The sequence below is a fragment of the Zosterops lateralis genome (genome assembly GCF_965231275.1).
Source record: "Zosterops lateralis genome assembly, chromosome: 25".
Lineage (NCBI taxonomy): Eukaryota > Metazoa > Chordata > Aves > Passeriformes > Zosteropidae > Zosterops > Zosterops lateralis.
The window spans coordinates 6,701,892-6,721,231 of record NC_139785.1 but is presented as its reverse complement, the minus strand read 5'-3'; the positions used below and the strand labels follow the sequence as shown (position 1 = coordinate 6,721,231).

At 51.7% G+C, this 19,340-nt stretch overlaps 1 protein-coding gene across 3 annotated transcripts in view; it reads right to left on the bottom strand.

The window, feature by feature from the left end:
• FLI1 (Fli-1 proto-oncogene, ETS transcription factor) overlaps window positions 1-19,340 on the bottom strand; it is a 78,172-nt gene that overhangs the window by 22,921 nt on the left and 35,911 nt on the right. For all 3 annotated transcript variants that reach the window (XM_083878059.1, XM_083878061.1, XM_083878060.1), the window contains exons 2-3: window positions 7,333-7,541; window positions 2,361-2,515 (exon numbers count right to left, since the gene is read on the bottom strand). In XM_083878059.1, coding sequence (XP_083734185.1) covers window positions 2,361-2,515; window positions 7,333-7,541 — 364 coding nt within the window. The remainder of the gene's footprint in view (window positions 1-2,360; window positions 2,516-7,332; window positions 7,542-19,340) is intronic.

Sequence of the window (19,340 nt, the reverse complement as noted above, 5' to 3'; positions counted from 1 at the left end):
CCTGGGCACCTGAGCCCTGGATTAATGACACCAAACAGGGACTAAATGCTCCAAACAGAGACCGAGGGAAATGAAATTATAACTGAGACCTTTCCCCACTGAATGTCCAGGAAACCTGGGCTGCCCAAAGCTGAGTTGAGAACGTGGAATTTACAACCCTACACCTTTGCCAGTCTGCCCCGGGAGCAACAGATGGGTTTCCTTCAGGTTTTGGCACTAGTTAATTGAAATTCTGCTTTCTAAGCACTGGCAAAAGGCTGCGCATTTTACAATGCGAGTATTCAAGGGAGAATTCTATTTTATTATTTTATTTTTTTTTTTAATTGAAAGACTTATTTGTCTTGAGTTTTGAAAACAACCCAACATCTAGAGGGCAGAGTGAATTTGTGGCCTCCCTTTAAACACTGTAAAAGACATTGAATGGTGTCTGAAAATCTGTTCTCTTCAAGCATGGCTTAGAGCTCGTTATTGCTACTATTGTGAGCCTAATGTGACATTATTCCTGCTTATCTTCGCCCTAATGCGCCATAAATCTCCATTCTGGATTAAATTAAAACATCCAAATGCCTTTCTTGGATGACTTGGGCCTCCTCTCCCGCAGCCAGAGATCTGGGATGAGGTTCATTATTGTCTCCCAAAGCCTGGTGAATCTCTGCTCTCTCACAAGCATCTCAAGGGTTTGATTTGTGGATGGGGAGAGAGAAATCCTTTTCTCCACTTTCCTTCAAGGAGGAGATTCCAAACCTTCTCTTCCACTGGGGGCACTGATGGTAATTTCCCCTATTTTAACACTGCTCACTTTAGCTCATCCTTGGGTTTTTTTTAATCATAGAGGATAAATCCTGTCCCTGGAGCGGCTTTAATAACACAGAGGCTGGTTGGTGGCAGCTCCACCTGTCCAGGCAGGGTGAGGACACAATTCTGCTGCTGCCAGTCCCTCAAACATCACCTCAAATGGGACTTGGAGATTTTGCCATCAATCTTTTATTGGCTTCTCCTCACTACACTCACTTTGAGCTTTTCCTTTTCATCCTAAATGGCAAAAGCAGCTCAGCCAGTCCCTCAAACATCACCCTGAATGGGGCTTGGAGATTTTTGCCATCGATCTTTTATTGTCTTCTCCTCACTACACTCACTTCAAGCTTTTTCCTTTTCATCCTAAATGGCAAACAAATGCTTGGGAATTGTCCTCTGCTGGTGTTCAGGGCCCAGGCAGAGCAAGGAGGTGAATTCCACGAGTGCATTTCCCTGTGCCAGAGCCGTGTCTGCCTGGGCTGGCTCCAGCCCTGGTGGAGCTCTCCCAGAGCCAGGGCGAGTTCTGGGACATGCACTGGGCCAGCCCTTGGCTCCTTGGCTGGAAAATTCCTGGCCCTGCCTGTTTATGGGGATGTTGTTTATAAACTTCACAGGGAAAGGGCTCCTGGCTCCAGGTTCGGCAGTTCCCATCCCTGAGTGTCCAAAGGCAGCCAGGGCCAAGTCCAGGCAGCAGATGTGGACACCAAACACAAACAGAGCTGGACAGGAATGTTCCTCTGTGACAGTTTTTGGAAGGATAACGCAGTTCATGCGAAATGTAATTTTTCTGGGTTTCTACTTCTAACAAAAAAAAAAAAAATGGAAACCAAATAGCTCATTTTGAATCAATCAGGATGACTTGAAAGTGCAGCTGGACCATGAGAGCACCAAGGGAGTTAAAACTTGGGTTCAGTTCATTCCTCTTTGATCATCCCCTGCGTGTCCCGGGAAGCAGAAGATTCTCCTCTAGGACATGACAGGAGGTGGGTTTGGTTCAGCACACCAAAGCAACACTTCATTCCAGGGGGGAAAAAAAATAAATTAAAAAGAAAATTTAAAAAAAATTTAAAAAAAAATTAAAAAAATTTAAAAAGAAAATTAAAAAAAATTAAAAAAATAAAAAAGAAAAAGAAAAATTTAAAAAAATTAAAAATTTAAAAAAATTAAAAAGAAAATTTTAAAAATTAAAAAGAAAAATTTAAAAAAATTAAAAAGAAAATTTAAAAAATAGAAAAGAAAAAGCACCAATTATCAGCTACCTCTCCTGCTTTAGATCATGCACCGGGACATGGGAATTCCCACTGGCCAGAAACTGATATTTTCCTTATTTTTGTGTGGTTCATAACTCTGATATTTTCCCTTTTTGGGGAAAAAAGGTGGTTTAAAACTGATATTTTCCTTATTTTTGTGCAGTTCGTAACTCTGATATTTTCCCTTTTTTGGGAAAAAAGGTTGTTTAAAACCCTGATATTTTCCTTATTTTTTGTGCGGTTCATAAGAGAGAAAATTCCCCTGGGGGCAGATAAAGAACCCAAACCAAACCCTCTCCCAGGACGTGGCGGTACCTGCGGGGACGATGACCCTCCTCTCGTTGGTGGTCATGTTGGGGGGAGGCCCGTTCTTCTCGTCCATGTAGGTGCTGTAGCTCATGGGGCTGGACTCGCTGCCGGCCCCCACCAGCTTCCCACACTTGCTGACGCTGCAGTCCATGGGGGACTCCCTGCAAGGCAAGGGGACAGCAGGGTCACATCGCTGCCCCGGGAGGGGTGGCACTCACACCTGGGCATGGGCACAGGGTGGGACATTCAGGGGAGTCCTGAGTGTGGGAGAGGCCATTCCTGATGTGCTGGGTGTCACTGGGGGTCTGGGGGGCACAAGACACACAGAGGGGCTCTGATAGTGCAGCCAGGTGGGGTCTCCAAGGGTTACCAGACTGGATAATGTGTGGATAATGCAGCCAGGTGGGGTCTCCAAGGGTTCCCAGGCAGGACAGTGTGTGGATAGTGCAGCCAGGTGGGGTCTCCAATGGCTCCCAGACTGGATAATGCAGCCAGGTGGGATCTCCAAAGGAATGACTCCCAGACAGGGCAGTGTGTGGATAGTGCATCCAGGAGGAGTCTCCAAAGGAAGGACTCCCAGACAAGGAAACGTGTGGATAGTGCAGCCAGGAGGAGTCTCCAATGGCTCCCAGACTGGATAATGCAGCCAGGTGGGGTCTCCAATGGCTCCCAGACAGGACAATGTGGGGATAATACAGCCAGGAGGAGTCTCCAAGGGCTCCCAGACAGGGCAGTGTGTGGACAGTGCAGCCAGGTGGAGTTTCCAAGGGAAGGACTCCCAGACATGGGCAGTGTGTGGATAATGCAGCCAGGTGGGATCTCCAAGGATCCCCAGACAGGGCAATGTGAGGATAGTGCAGCCAGGTGGGATCTCCAGTGACTCCCAGACAGGACAATGTGGGGATAATGCAGCCAGGTGGGGTCTCTAAGGACTCCCAGACAGGGAAATGTGTGGATAATGCATCCAGATGGGGTCTCCAATGGCTCCCAGACTGGATAATGCAGCCAGGTGGGGTCTCCAAGGGAAGGACTCCCAAACAAGGCAATATGGGCAGTGCCTCTGGAATAACGACGTTCCCAAACTGGGAAAGGGGAAAAGGAGCCAGTGCCCACTGCGCCAGTCTGTGGGTTGTACCCCATTTCCTCATCCTGCTGCCCAGTGCATTCCAGACAGCCCTTGTGGGTCCCTTCACACACAGCCTGTTCAATTATTCTATTGCTCTATTATTCTATTGTTCTATTATTCACTTATTCAATTATTCTATTATTCTCTGATTAATGGTGCCACAGTTCTCTACCTGGTGGGGAAATCTGGGAATCCTGGATGCCCCAGGCATGAGTCAGGAACCTCAGCCCCCAGTACAGGGTGTGACAAGGGCTCTGGGCCCAGTTTAACTCCTGAGGTGCTGGAGTGATGAACAGGGGGCAGCTCAGGGGGCCCCGTGCTCAGGCCTGGCCTCCTGCAGACCCTTGGGGAGACTCAGAGAATTGTGAGCCTCCAAAGCCCAGAGAGGGAGCAGGGATTGTGCTTTTCTGCAGTTTAGTCCCTTCAGACCCAGCCCTGAGGCTGCCAGGCACACACAGCACACCCCACACAGCACATCCCACCGCGAGGGACTCCAGGGAAAGGGGCACATCACTGCCCTCACCTTTCCAAGGGGGGAATTAGTGCTCAACCTCTGCACAGAGCCAGGCCAGGCTTTAACCCCAGAGCATTTCCAGCTCAGTTTAGGCCTGGCTTTAATCCCAGAGCTGTTCCCCTTCTCTGCCAGAATCCAGGGGCTTTGGGAGAAAACCATTCCCCAGAGGGAAAGAGCAGTGACAGTGCACAAATCCCACCCTCCCCGCTCAGCTGGCAGGGATTCCAAGCAGGACACTAAACAAATTTGTCTCTTAACCTGAACTGGGAGGGGAGGGAGGGAGCAGTGCCCGAAATTCGGCGATCACGGCTGGAAGATAAATGCTCCACCGAGATATTCCGAGGCAGACGGTAATTTTTTCCTCATGTCTGACGAAGGGAGCGTTGCTCGGGAATGGAAATAAGATGTATAAGTTACACATGTTCGAGTTTAAGGGTTTTACTATTTCGCCTACTGTTTTTCCAGGCAGGGAACCAAAATCTGCCTTTGGAGAGGCAACGCTGGAGGCTTCACATCCCCGGGGCAGGCGGGGAGAGGGTGAGGAGCTGCGGGGACACCGGGATTGCCTGGGGTGAGTCAGCACTGCTGGGTCCCTGTGGGAGTGAAACTGCCAGGTGGGAATGTTCCTGTCAGGTGTGGAGCTCCTGGCGGGTGAGAGTGTCCCTGGCAGGTGAGGGTGCCCCTGTCAGGTGTGGAGCTCCTGAGCTGGCAGGAAAGGGACAGCGTGATCCAGGTGAGACAGCGTGACCCAGGTGTGATAGAGTGGTCCAGGTGTGACAGCATCATCCAGGTGTGACAGAGTGACCCAGGTGTGGCACTGTGCTCCAGGTGACAGAGTGATCTGGGTGTGATAATCCAGGTGTGACACCATGATCCAGGTATGACAGAGTGATCCAGGTGTGACTGTGCTCCAGGTGTGGCAGAGTGATCTCAGTGTGACAGTGTGATCTGGGTGTGACACCATGCTCAGCCCCTGTGCTCCATGGGCTCATACTGTCCTCCAGCATGTCACATTGTCCTCCAGGGTGTGACATCATGATCCAGATGCGACATCGTGATCCAGGTGTGATGATCCAGGTGTGACATCGTGATCCAGGTGTGATGATCCAGGTGTGACAGAGTGATCCAGGTGTGACGCTGTGCTCAGGGGTGTGACACTGTGCTCCAAGGTGTCATACCCTGCCTCCAGGGTGTCAAACTGTGCTCAAGGGTGTCAGATCCTGCTCCAGGGTGTCAGACTGTGCTCAGGGGTGTCACATGATGCTCCAGGGTGTCACACAGTGTCCCAGGGTGTCACACTGTGCTCCAGGCTGTCACATTGTTCCCCAGGGTCTCAGAATGCTCTCCAGAGGCTCAGACTGGGCAGCCAGAAGGAGGTGCTGGGGCAGGAGGACCCGGCAGGTCCCACTAGAGGGCTCACGGTGCTCCTCGGGGAGCTCATCCCTGCAGGGACAGAGTCCCTTGGGCTCCCCTGACACATCCCGGGCACTGCTGCAAAGACTCCTTCCTCCTTTTCCTAAAAAACCATCCTTGGTAGCCAAAGGCAACCCCTATGATTATGAAAACCCCTTTACAAGATCCATCCTCCTCTCTGTGATCTGCTTTTTCAGGACACAACTCATTTTCCCATGTTTCACCCCAATCCTGAGATTGGGAACATGATGCAAATACCCAAATGGTTTTTATGAATTTCAAGAAATGCTGCTGAGCTGCAATCAGGGTGAGATCGAGTTCAGGCTGCAAACGATCCCCACGAGAGAGAACTGCCACAAAGGCCTTTATCTGGGGGTAAAATCAGCATCTACTGTACACTGACGAGGAAAAAACATCACGCCGCTGTTTGATGTCTTTAACAGCATCGTCTGTCTGTGGAGGGCTCAAAGTGCAGGGCTGCTTTCTGTTTCCAGCCCTGCGCTCTGCTGCGTTCTCAGAAACCAGGAAAACGTGCTGCTAAATTCACCTTAAAGTAGAAAAACCCTTGAGAGTTTCACCTGGGAAACACTAGAAGGGCTAGAGGTGTTTGTGACTTTGAAATTCAAATCGCATTTAAAATTAAGGTGAACTCTAAAAGCTTTTGATAAAAACCAAAAAGTGTATTTATATTTAAAATTGAAAAAATATTGAAATTTTTACACTTAAAATTATGTTCAAGAAGGTGAAATCTGTTTCCAGGCTGTGGATCTGCAGTAATGTCTGTCAAAAGGGCCCCCTGAGCTGCTACACCAAAATGTTTTCAAGCCATTCAGTTCCCCATTGACCAGGGAAATGGTTCACCTTTACAAATGTCAGGAGCTGAGCTGTCCTTTGGCCTGAGCTGGGCAGGTTACACCATCCCCAGCCACCCTGAGGGGGTTCACAGCCCTTCTCCAGCTACTCCTGAACTCCCTGGGTCACCTCTGTCCACTGAGAAGGGCTGGGCACAGGCCTGGGGTTTTGTCCCACCTCCCAGACTCCTAAAAACCACCTCAGCCTCCTCCTTCTCCCTTCTCCATCAAAGGACTTTCCATTTCCAGAGGTTTGCTTACGGCCTGGTAGAGCACAAATAAAGTGTCCTTCAGTGTGCAGCTTTCAGTGCTTCACTGGCAGAAATTCCAATTATTGCTGCACGTTCCCCTCTGTGAGCCCCTGGAACCAAGGCACACCCACGGGTGCTGAGCTCAGAGGGGAAATGTGGGATTTGCAGCCTGAGCTGTGCCCTGGCAGTGCCATGCCCAGCCTGTGGAGGGTTCATGGGGATGGGGAGGGACACATCCTGCAGAGCTGCATGAGAAGGATGCTCAGGCTGCTAAAAACGGGCCACAAAAGAAGGAATTGCAGGAGAGTGGGACACGGCCCTGCACAGAGAAGTTTGTTGATGTGTAGGACGAGAGAACGAATGGACAGTGTGTGCTTTGCCTTTGTTTGGACTCGGGGTTGTAGAATTAGATATTAAGGTGTCTGGGAAAAAATAACGGGGTTTTGAAGGTCACTGAATAGAGTTGTTAATAGGCACATGTCAGCCACCTTAAAATTAAACCAAATAATGTGTGTTTGTGCTCTTTCCTCTGCTGTGTGCCAATGGAAAAGCTGTTGAATCTGTAAACCATGTAGAAATGTATATAATGTGTATATATATAAATGTATATAAGCCGCCATTCTGCACGGAATAAAGGAAGAACGTCGTGGTAACCACAGTGGTCAGACCTGCATTGCTTTTGTCCAACCCTCTCTTATATTAAGGCTATCCCTGGCTTCAGGTTTGGATTCAGGAGAGGAGTTTGATGATCTCCTCATGTCCCTCCCAACCGGACATCCTGCGATTCTGTGACTCTGCGAGAGTGGAAAGGCTCTTTCCTTACCTGGATCCATTCATGTGGTCGTACTCCCGCTTGACGCTGACCCTGACGGGCTGGTTGATCCACTCCTGCTGGGGGGGCAGGGGGTTGATCTTGTGGGGCTGCCCGAAGTCGGGGCTGCCGGAGGCCGTCATGTCCTTGGGCAGCTGCGCGGCCGCGCCGTACGTGGGGTCGAACAGGGACTGGTCGTCGCTCACCACCGACAGAGCCTCCTGGGGAGAGACAGGACCAGCCCTCAGAGCCGTGACTAGAGCAGGAACTGCCCTCTGGTTCTCCCTGAGAGCTGGGGAGCACCTGCAGGGCCCCACAGCTGCCCCGTGCTGGCTGCCACCACCACCTGCCTGGGGAGCCGGAGCCTTTGGGGTCCAGGAGCCCCTATGCAAACCATGGTCTGCTCTGCTCTGCCCTACTGGCTGCAATCCCCATCTGCCAGGGGCAATCAGAGCCTTTGGGGTCCAAGAACCCCTGTGCAAACCAGAGCTTGCTCTGCTCTGCTCTGCTGGCTGAAATCTCCATCTGACAGGGGGAATCAGAGCCTTTGGGGCCTGGGAATCCCTCTGCAAACCAGGGTTTGCTCTGCTCTACTCTGTCCTGCTCTGCTGGCTGTGATTTTCACCTGCCAGGGGCAATCAGAGCCTTTGGGGTCCAGGACCCTCTATGCAAACCAGGGCTTGCTCTGCTCTGCTTTGCTGGCTGCTGGCTTTGGGTGGGAGCAGTGTTCAGGTTCACTGGAGCTCTGCAAACAGTGGAGGAGCTGCTGGGGCTGTGTCACCTCAGGGAGGCTGTGTCACCCCACAGGGCTGTGTCACCCCACAGGGCTGTGTCACCCCACGGGGGCTGTGTCACCCCAGTGCTCGCTGTGAGCAGCCCCAGCCCCAGCCCCAGCCCCAGCGAGTGACCTGCTGCTCCAAACCCCACTGGTGTGTGGTGGTGGCCTGTGAAGGTCTCTACATCTCCTTTCGGAGGGTTTGTGTGCTGTCTGTGTTTTGAGGTTGCTGCTGAAGGAGAAGCAGCCAGAGCAGGTTCACACTGATGGGTGTTTGTGGCGGGGGAATAAATGTGTTGCTTTACACTTTTTTGTTTATTTTGTGGGAAGTGAAGGGCTGGTGCATTACCCAGTTGTGCATTTCTAGAAATGCTTAAAAACAGGAAATTGTTATCCCCCCCTTTCTTTTTTTTTTTTTTTTTTTTTTTTTTTTTTTTTTTTTTTTTCCTCCCCTTGCTGAAACTCCAAACATCAACAAGAAGTTCTGACTATCAATTTCCTTGTGTGGATGTGCTCGGGGGGTCTCCAAGGGAGGAACACCAGGCTCCTGATGGCTTTGTCACAGCCCTGCCTGACCCCAAGTGCAGCTGGCAGGGGCTGCCTGCTCTGGAGGGGGCTCAGTGAACCACACACAGCACAGCTGCCTTGATGAGTAGCAGGGTTAGAACTGAAGGAGGAGCCTCCTGCACTGAGAGCAGCGTGAGCTGATGGAGGAGACTCCAAAACAAAGCTCCAGACTCACCCACTCTGGGCACTTGGTGCTCAAAAGGCACTCAGGTTTTGAGCTGCAGAAGGTCAGTGAACACACAGCTGGGACCTGGTGTGTGCTGACCCGCCGTGCTCAACGTTCACAGAGCACAGGGAGCTTCTAAAAATAATAATTATTGCTCTCTCCCCGCCCCCCAGCAGTTGTTTTTGGAGGTTTTGTTTTTTGAAATTCTTTCATAACCAGGGAGGGAAGTAGAAATTTTGAAAGCTTGGAGAAGTGCAGCTCCTGGAGTGACAGAAGAGTCTAAGCACAGACCAAACACCACCAGGCTCATGATATCATCACAAAAAACATCAATAATGCTGGGTAAACATGAAAATCCCCCTCAGCCTGAAGTTAACCCACTTAGAGAGAGTCAGACCTACAAAAATCAGCACTTTTTCTATCACATAACAAACCCAAACAAGCCCAAATGGAATTGGAGTGGGCCTGGCTAAGCCTGAATTCAACAGAACCCTCAAACATCTGCATGAATCCTGCTGAGGTTCCAGCCTTTGCTGCAATTTGTGGTCGACTTCTCACCCTGGTTACAGCCACCAAAGAGCCAAAAAAAGGAGGGGTTTGCCCCACACTCCCCAGTGGTGGCTGGGGAAAGGAGCTCAGCCTGTGTTCAACTTTTCCTGCAGCTTTTCCTTGGTGGATTCACAGCTTTTCAAAACTATCCCTCACTTTTTTCAGCTTTGGAGTGAGGGAGGGGAGTGGAAGGTGTCCCTGGGAAGGGTTGGTGAGAGCTGTGCCATTATCTCCAGCCTGCAAACCTTGTCTGTGCAGGAACAAGAGATGGTTTCAGTGTTAAAAAGGATCTCCTCCCATCAGACATCAGGATTTGCTGCTCCTCTGATTCAGGATTCATCCAGGCAAGGGGCTCCCAAATGACACATTTTCTGCAGGGTTTTATTTTCTGGCAGGACAAAGAGTGTCAGGTTCCCTGCCTGGGGTGGTGGGTGAGCCCCACACTGGGCTGGATTTGGACCCTCTAGACCCACCTCAGCTGGGCAGGGACAAGGGAAAGGTGAGCACCACTGCAATTTCATCAGATAAAGATTTTGGAGATTTCCAGTCTAAAAACATTGACAAATTTGGGGTTTTTTTAGGGAAACGATATCTGGGAAAATAGATATAATGACAGTTATCCCACAAAATCAGTGTGAGAGGTTGCTCACAGGATTTTTACTGGAAATTCATCAGGACTTGTGCAGGGGTTGGAGGGTTCTTGTGAACTCAAGCTTAGTCAGGCACTTTCCATTCCAGGCTGCTTTTTCTGCCTTAAAGCCATTTTCCTTCTGAAGAAACGTTCTGGTGGTAAAGAAATTGGACAGCTCTGGGTGTCCCAAAAACCCCAAACCCGACAACACTCCACAGAATAACTCAGGGCCAAGACCAATGGCTGGGGCTGCACCAAGCACAACTTCACACCCTGCAGTGACACCGAGTGTGAGGCAGAGAACCTCCCCAGATAAGGATCTTCCTTGAAAGACAAAGTGGCTGCTCAGACCTGCGTGCAGCTGGTGTTAACTGGGACAGAATAAACCTCACTGGGGCTCTGGGGCTGAGCTCTGCTGCAGGAACAGTCCCAGTCCTGGAAACAGGAGGAGAAATCCAAGCTGCTCTTGGCAGTTTCTGGGCCAAGGAGGGGTTTGAGCTGAAGCTGAGCTGGTGGCAGCACAGAGGCCCAGCCCCAGGGGAGATGAGCACAGATAGGGCTGGTGACACCTGCTCAGCTCCAGGAGCACAGCACGAGCAGGGCTGGTGACATGCAAGGGAAGTCGGGTGGCACCGAGCCAGCCGCGGCTCAGCCCTGTGCCCACATCCACAGCCCACACTGCAAACAGGGGCCAGCAGCCTGTGCTGCCTGGGGAGCCCCTGCCTGGGGCCAGGGCTGCCTGGGGCTCAGGGTGGATGTCCTGGGAGGGCCAGGGCTGGGCTCCAGCCTGCAGGGAACGTGCATAACCTCCCCTGTGCCCATTGTGGGGCTCCAGGGATTGTGTACAACCTCCCCTGTGCTCATTGTGGGGCTGAGCTCCCCAGGCTGCAGGGAACATGTACAACCTTCCCTGTGCTCATTGTGGGGCTCCAGGCTGCAGGGAACATGTATAACCTGCCCTGTGCTCACCATGGGGCTGAGCTCCCCAGGCAGAGCTGCCCAGCCTCACCTTCCAAGGCTCAGCCTGTTCAGGAGGGGTCTGGCCGAGGAGGAGAGCAGCAGCTCCATGAAATTCTCCCCTGGAAAGAAGAGCTACTCGGCATTCAGAGACTGGGAAAACACTCCAGGGTGTCCCAGGTGCCAGCACAGCCTGCCCAGACAGGGGCACAGCCAGCCAGGTCCCCCCACGCCGCTGCCTGAGGCTGAGACAGGGGCTGTGTGTGCTGCTCTGGCATATAAGTTACATTATAGTGCCTCTGGGAATAGCCTGGCCTCAGTTTTTCCAGGCTTTAATCACATTCCTGGCATAAATGTGGCCGTGGCAGCTCGTCCAGCCCCAGCTCCCCAGGGCAGCCCAGCAGGGACTGCCACAAACGGGGCTCCCAGGAGCTGGCACAACTCTGCACCCCTCGGGCAGGGCTCTGTGCTGTGGCTCTTGGTTACACAGCAGTTTCCAGCTGTGAGAGAGTGGATGATCAGGCTGGCCTTTATTTGGATGGCCAGGCCCCAGGTGTGAGTGGGGCACAGCCAGAGGCACAGCCTGGATTTGGCTGCCAGGGCAGGAACAGCCAGTCTGAGACTCGGGGAGGGCTGAAGAGCCACCAGGGCTTCCACCAAGTGTTCCTGGTCTCCTTGCAAGGGGAGATGACACACACACACTTTAGCAGAGTTCTCACTCAGTCAATGAATGGAACAGGATGTTTGAGAAGGGAGAAAGGCCCGGGGAACCAGGGCTGGGGGGGTGAGCAGTCAGTGCTGTCACCACAGGTGTCCCCAATAACTGAGTTATTCCGTGTGTGTGCAATGAGATTTCACTGAATGTCAGCTTTTAGCTCTCCACGTTCACTTTTCTGGCCATAACCACATTTAAAAGGCCTTGCTAAAGATCAAAGATCACTTGCTAAAGATCACTTCATCCTCCTCCACACAGGCTGACTGAGAAGGGAAGACAGTGCTGAGTACCTGAACCACTGTGCCATGGAGAGATGACTCCACCACCACAGGGGTGCCTGTTTTCTTTCCTTTTTCCCCCCTCCCCAAAATTTCACCAACTCTGGCTCCTGTGACAAAATCACCCCTAAAATATTTTTGCCAAGAAAACGTTGCCAACACAGACCTGGAGAGCCCGGACCTGATGATGTAAAGCACCAAAATCCCAGCTCAGCAGCCTCACAATGGCCCAGGGTTTGCAGTGAGGAGCAGCCCTGGAGTGGAGATACCTTTGGCACTGCAGGGTCACAACTCAGCATTTCTGCTGCCAGCACCTCAGACGAGCACAGAGATAACATCAGACTTACAAGAAAATGAGTCAAATAAGAAACTCAAAAAGGAGCAGGATCTGTGCTGATCTTGGGGCAGCACGTTAGGATGGATTGGATGACAGAGTGTTCTCATCCCTGCCCTGGACCTTTGGCATCATCTTTAGGGATCATTGCCCTCTCTCTGCCCTGTTCCCCCCTATTTCCCTGTGCTGTGCCCACTGTGGGGCACTTTAGGGAGCAGTGCCCTCTCCCTGCCCTGTTCCCCCCTATTCCCCTGTGCTGTGCCCACTGTGGGGCACCCAGCCCTGCCCAGTGCTGCCTCAGACACAGCCAGGAGCCCTCTGGACACAGTCTCAGGTATCCACTCTTCCCCTGCTCCCAAGAATTCCCTCTGCAGCTTTTCCAGGCCACATTTCCTGGGGTTTGCTCCTGCTATTCCACCTCCCTTACGGGATGTGACTGGGGCAGGGACTGCCCAGAACTCCCCCCTAGAAAACTGTGACCATGAACATTTGGGTTGCCAACAACCACAATCCAACCCTGTGCCCTTCACAATCCAACCTTGTGCCCTTCACAACCCTTTGAGGTGCTGCTGAGGAGCTTTTCCTGGAGCTGGAGATCCCTCACTCCCCACAGTGAGTCCAGCAGGATGGAATTGTCCATTCCAAGGTGCATCATTCCCTTGTCCCCACCTGCAGCACTGCCCAGTGCCCCAAATGCTGCTCACAGCATTTCCCTGCTGAGCTGCTGGTGCTGGGGCTGGGACATCCCAAGTGCTGGAACCCCTGCCCAGAGCTGTCCCTGCCCCAGGAGGGATGGCACGAGGTGCAGGTGCTGTCACAGGATCATGGAATGGTTTGTGTTGGAAGGGACCTTAAAGCTCATCCCATTCCAAGGGCAGGGACACTTTCCCCTATCCCAGGTTGCTCCAAGCCCCTTTCCCTGCTGCAGCAGCACTCAGGGTTAAGGCAGCAGCAAACCTTTAACACTGTGCCCAAGTCTCTGCAGCTCTGAGGATTTCTGTGGGTGGAAAGGAGGAGTTTCGTTTAATTATTTTAAGGCATCCCACACTGCAGGTTTTTTGGCCCAGTTTGCACTGGAGACTCACTCAGAGCCACAGAGCAGGACAGTGACCTGGACATGAGCCACCCACTCGGGCCAGGCTGCCTTTCCTTCCCTTTCCTTCCTTTCCTTCCCTTTCCTCTCTTTTCCTTCCCTTTCCCTTTCCCTTTCCCTTTCCCTTTCCCTTTCCCTTTCCCTTTCCCTTTCCCTTTCCCTTTCCCTTTCCCTTTCCCTTTCCCTTTTCCCTTTCCTCCCCTTTCCCCCCCTTTTCTTCCCTTCCCTCCCTTTCCTCCCAGGCTACTCCACCCAAGGTTAGTTTGGCAGCCTGGAATTCACCAAAATTCCTTCACAATCCAAATGAATGGGAAACCACAACATGGTAACTCATGTTAGGGGGAAACAAAGCAGGAATAAAAGCAGCAGAAACAGCAAAAACACCAAAACCACACTGAAATCAGACGTCTCAAAACTGGGGCAGAATGATTTGGCAAAACTCCTCATAAGGAAAAAAAAATACATATATATCTTTATCTTTTGAGGATTATTTTTATGTTCACTCTTCCCACGAAGTTTCATATCAAGTGAGTGAAAGGAGGCTGCTAAAATCAATGCTCTGCTGTTTTCACCTCAAGATCCCCAAAAGCAGACTCAGCAAGGATAAAAATATAAATCATTCTCCTGTACTTCACTTCTCAGAAAAGCCCTTCCCTTCAGGCACACTTTTATAGGATCTGGACCAATGACATTTTTTCCCCTCAGTCTAGACTGCACATTAATGGTTTCAGGGCCTGCTTTGGTTTGTTTCCAGCCCGCTGGGAATAACCAGGTGACAGTTTCTCCTCCCCAACAAGTTGCTGCATTAAGTGTCCTGATAAGGAGGTTTAAACCAGGCCTGGGGCTGTGGGAAATGCCCAGGAAAAGCCTCTGTGAGGTCCCAGCACAGGCCCAGGGATGGAGGTGGGATTTAAAAAGAACCTGCCCAAATTATCTCTGTGGGAAGTAAATGTGGTGAAAGCTGAGGCTGAAGGGACCATCCCATCCCCATCACACATCCCAAATCCTGGAGCAGGGAGCAGCCCTGGCAGTGCCCAGCTGGCTCATCCCTCCCCTGGGCTGGGGACAGGAGTTCCCCAATTCCTGCCTTCCCACCCTGCTGGGAGTGACCCTGGGATGAGCTGTGTGTCCTGGGGACAGACCACAGCCTCTGGCTGCTCTTCCCAGAGAATTCCCTGGCTTCTCTTCCCTGGTTCTGCCAAGCAGGACACAGGAGAGGATTCAGGATGAGAGCAGAGTGTGAAACCTGCCCTGAGTGCTGGAACCTTTACCTTTGGCATGGCTTGGGCCAGGTTTCTTATCTCGGCAGGTAATTTCACTGGATCACTGGAAATCTGGAATCTGATAAAAGCCAGAGAGTGGCTCTGACTGGGGTGGGCAGCCCTGAGCTGGAGATTTTCCCAGCGAGTCACACAGGACACAAGAGGATTCACCTCTATGGATTAATCAGTGACTGTGTCATCCCACAAGATCTTTCCCAAGCCAGAAAACCATCAGCCTTTGGCAGGTGTTAACTTTCCCCTCAGTCCCTTTCCTGTGCTTGTATCTCCACTTTTCTGTGCCCAAAGCTTTTGTATCCCCTTCCCACAGAACCTGACACTGTTGGGTGATTGTCTCCCAGGGCAGAGCACTCCAATCCACCCAGTTCAACTTCTTTTTCACTTAATTTCTTTTTCCCTTCGCGCTTTTAAAATAACTGCCTTGCTCTGAGCAGATGTGTTTGTAAACAGAGACACATGGGCCTAACTGTGAACATGCCCCCTTCAGTAAATATTATTGTGGGGTTTTTATGGTCTCCTCTGCTGAAGGAACAGGGGAGGGGAAACTGAGATGGTTTCAGGGTCTGGCTGGCTGACAAACCCCAAGAATCCTGGAGCACAGATGCAGAAATGCTGTGCTGACCTCAGCCCTGTCCTGGAGCACCCAGTGCCAGCCCCCCTGGCCTTGATGTGCTGCCAGAGGCTCTTCCCAGTGGGAAATGTTCCACCAGGACTCTGCAGACTGAGCCGGCACCTCGTGTCAGGACAGCTGAGCTCGCCCTGTCACTGCAGTGGTGGCACCTTGTCCCTCAGAGCAGAGCTTTGGGGGGGGTGTTTTCACTTGTGTCAGAGTGATACAAGACTGTTGGTTTTGTCTCCAGCATTCAGAGATAAATAGGAGCTTTTCAATAGAAATTATTTGCCTTAGAAAAGAAAATAACAAATGGAGAAGCCCAAAAATACTGGGGGATTGCCATGAGAGGAGGTTTGTCCCATCTCTGGGCTTACTGTCCAGAGTAAGGAAAAGGACAGAAAGTACAGCCTTAAAAGCACAAAGGAATAGTGCAAACCACCAAACCTCATCTTTTCTCTTTGGGTTCCCTCTGCCAAAGCACTGGAGACTGTAAAAACACCATTCTCCCGTTCTCCCAGGAATTCGAGAGGTGGGAGGCGGCGGCTTCGGAGGACAAACATTTCAGGTGGTGACTCAGGGCTCCAGCAGTGCCCATTCATTATTTTCATTTCACTTTGATACCATTGTCCCCGCTACATTCACAATCCCGGGGCCGTATCCTGTTTTGTTCCCTGACACCATTCCCTGCACAATCGCAGGAAGCCCATCAGGAAACGGCCACGGGGGCTCTTTTGTTTCCATCCACAGGGAACAAAACAAGCTCCTTCTGCCCCAGATGACTTATCCCAAACCGAGGAAAAACAACAGCGTGGAAGGATCGCAGCAGCATCTCCAGCCTGGAGCACCTCAGCACCCCTGGAGGGAATGCTCAGCCACAGGAAGGCTCAGCTAAAAGGAAATACAGGGAATAATCCATCACTGACATCCCCAGTGCACAGTGAAGGTCTGGACACTCTGAGGTGGGGGGAAAACACAAGTCCAGCACAGTCCTGCAGCTGGATCCTAAACCAGATGTGGCTTGGGTTGTCCAGAGTGAGGGATGAAGTTTATTTGTGCCCTGAGCCAGGTTTGCGTTAAGTTTGAGCTCAGGTCTGAGTGCCCAAAACATCCAGAGCACAAACTTCGGGTGTGAGCCCAGAGCTGGGTTTGGGTTAAACCTGAGCTTGGGGTCCGGCTGTCCCAAAACATCCAGAGCACAAACTTCGGGTGTGAGCCCAGGGCAGGTTACTTGGGCTGCATCAGGACCTGCATCACACAAGCCCAGAGATAAGAGGAGAGGGGGGAGATGGTCCAGGACTCACAGGAACCTATTGGTTCCCCAAGGAGCAGATGGATGTTCCTGATCCAGCACCAGGAGCCTGATCTCTGCCTCTGACTGGGATGGCCAGGGCCTGGGGGAGATTTCCAAAGACCCCGAAGTCACACAAACCACACTCCCATTCACAGCTGCTGGGAGCCACAGTGCCTTAAACCCCTCCCAAAGTCTCGAGTTCTATGTATCATTCACCCGACCTGAGATTTCAGGGCTGGTGGTTCTGGGGGGTTTGTGGGAGTGTTTTTCCCTGTCCAATCTCTGAAGGATTTAAATCTGACTCTGTGCTTGGCACGAGAGTGATGTGGAGTCTCAAGGTCTTGGTTTTCTTGGTTTCTTGCATTGTTTATTATTTTTTATCCTACAAATTCTTTGTGTCCAGCCAAGGTGTTCACAGCAGCTCGGACACGATGTGACTCCTCCTGTGATGGGAGGTCACTCTGCTTTTATACAGATAATTACAGACTTATTATTTACCATTCCATACCAATGCCCATCACCTGCACTAACAAGGTCATTTCTACTCTGACCCAATCCCCTCAAACCACCTTGTGCCCACGTCACTGCAGACAATGGATGCCAAGGGAGAAGAACTCAGGGCACCACCCTAATTCCACCATCTTGTCCCCTTGTATCTACATTCTAAAAATCCAAAACTACAAAACTTTCCACCTGATGATAAACCACACCACTCTCTGTCACACATTAGTGACTTGCAGTTCTCCTCTGTGTTGGAAGTTTTTCTCATGGACCAAAATCAAATCCTGTGTCCTCCTGGGCTCTGTGCCAGGCAAACCCCCCTGCACAGAGCCCAGACCCTCTTTTTGGGCTCCCAGGCCTCTCTACCAAGGTCTATGACCTTCCAGGGTGCCCAGAGGGATGCCCTGGACTCCGGCACCAAAGATCAGGTTTAAATGTGGTGAGTGCCCAGGTTTGCATCCCCCTGCCCCTGGGCACAGTGAGGTGCCCTTGTGCCCCCCAGGCTGTGCTGGAGTCCCTGTCCTGAGGCTGGCCGTGGGGCTGGGGGCTGTGACCCTGCTGGGACAGCACTATCCGTGTTTTCCTTGTGCACCAAGCCCAGCCCTGTGGCTCCAGGGACTGGGATTGTTCCTGCCCACGCCCAGAGCAAAAGCAGAGATTCTGTGAACAAGCTGCCCGTGGCATTCCAAGGAAAACAGCTCGGCGGGATCGCACTGAGGTATTTTCTTTGTCAGTCTCGATGGAGAGATTTGGACAGGAAAACCCAGTTTGCACCAGGGGAAGCTCCCAGGGGCTTTGGGTTTCTTTACAAAGGAACACTGATGTTTTAACTTGGGTGCAAGAGGAAGGTCCTGGAAGGATTCAGGGGTTGCCATCACTCCTGTCCCTTGGACAAAAGGGCTGAATCCCATCCTGGCACCTGGGCTGGAACCCAGAGTTAAATAATAATAACCCAATAAAAATAATCCAAGTTATTGCCACACAAAAAGGAGTTGACAAGGGGCTGTTCCTCCTCCTGATACCAAACACAGCAGAGCAAAGACCACCCCACCAACAGCTCCAGGGAGCTGCAGCAGGGGAAGAGCCTCAGGTGCATAAATGTAGTGAAACTCCTGCTGGGGACAAACATTCCCCCTAAACAAACACATCCACCTACAGGAATCAGCCTTGAATCAGCAAGAATCTACCTGAACCAGGCAGTGAATTCTGGCTCCTGGCTCAGCCCACAGCAGATGTAAGAGTCAAAATGAAAAAAGGGTCTTTTGCAGCTGTATTGATGTCCCCGTGCCTCAGTTTCCCTGTCTGTGTGGTGCTGCCCCCCAGAGAGCTCAGATTTTGGAAAGTCATCCCCTGTCCTTGGAGAAGGAGGACACAGAACAGTCGAGGGTTGTCCCAGGGGTAGGATTGATAGACAAAGCAAAAATTACTTTTCTCTGAAAACTGAGAAAAAAACCCTCACCAAAATCTCTTATCAGTGACCATTAACAGAGAGCTGTTGGCTTTATCAGCGTGTCCCGAGAAGGGCTTTGAGCCTGGCCCAGATAAATGAGGTCCCTTGGCACCTCCAGAAGCCCCAGAACCACAGAACGGTCCAAGGCTGTGCCCAGGGATAGTTTTCTGTGCCTGGGAGATGCAGTGTCTGGTGCAGCAGGGCCCATGGGTGAGGCCCCGGTGGGGATTTGGGATGTTCTGCTGCAGGGAGGGCAGGCAGGAGCTGCACCAGAGGCTCCTGCTGGGTTTGGGAGCCAGAGCTGCCAGGAGACAAATCCCAGTGCTGTGGCTTTGGTCACTCAGCTCTCCATCCTTCTCCTGGGCTGGAGCTGAGGCTAAAAACGTGTGCCCAGGGACCAGTTTGGGGCTGATTCTGCAGGTTCCTGCCGTCCCCAGGACCTTTGCTCAGACCTCTGTGGGATTCACATTATTATCCCCACCTGTACAGTCAATGGGATGGGTTTGTCCTGGTGTATTTTATAAATGAGAATCATCAGCTCTGAGTTGGTGACTGAAGCAGGAGCTGTCAGGTTCTGTCACAGCAGTGACCCCAAAAGACAAAGCCCCATCTCGGGGGGGCCCTGCAGACACAGATGAGGCTGTTCCAGCAATTTTGCAGCAACAGGAACCAACACAAAACACCCAAAACCAGCCCCAAGTCCTTGTGTCAGAGTAACTAAACCAAACCTCAGGCCACCCCTGAGGATCTCCCTCCTGTAGAGCAGATCTGCCTTTCCCCCCCCCTGCACTTTGGGGTGTTTTCTGAGCCAACTGCAGCA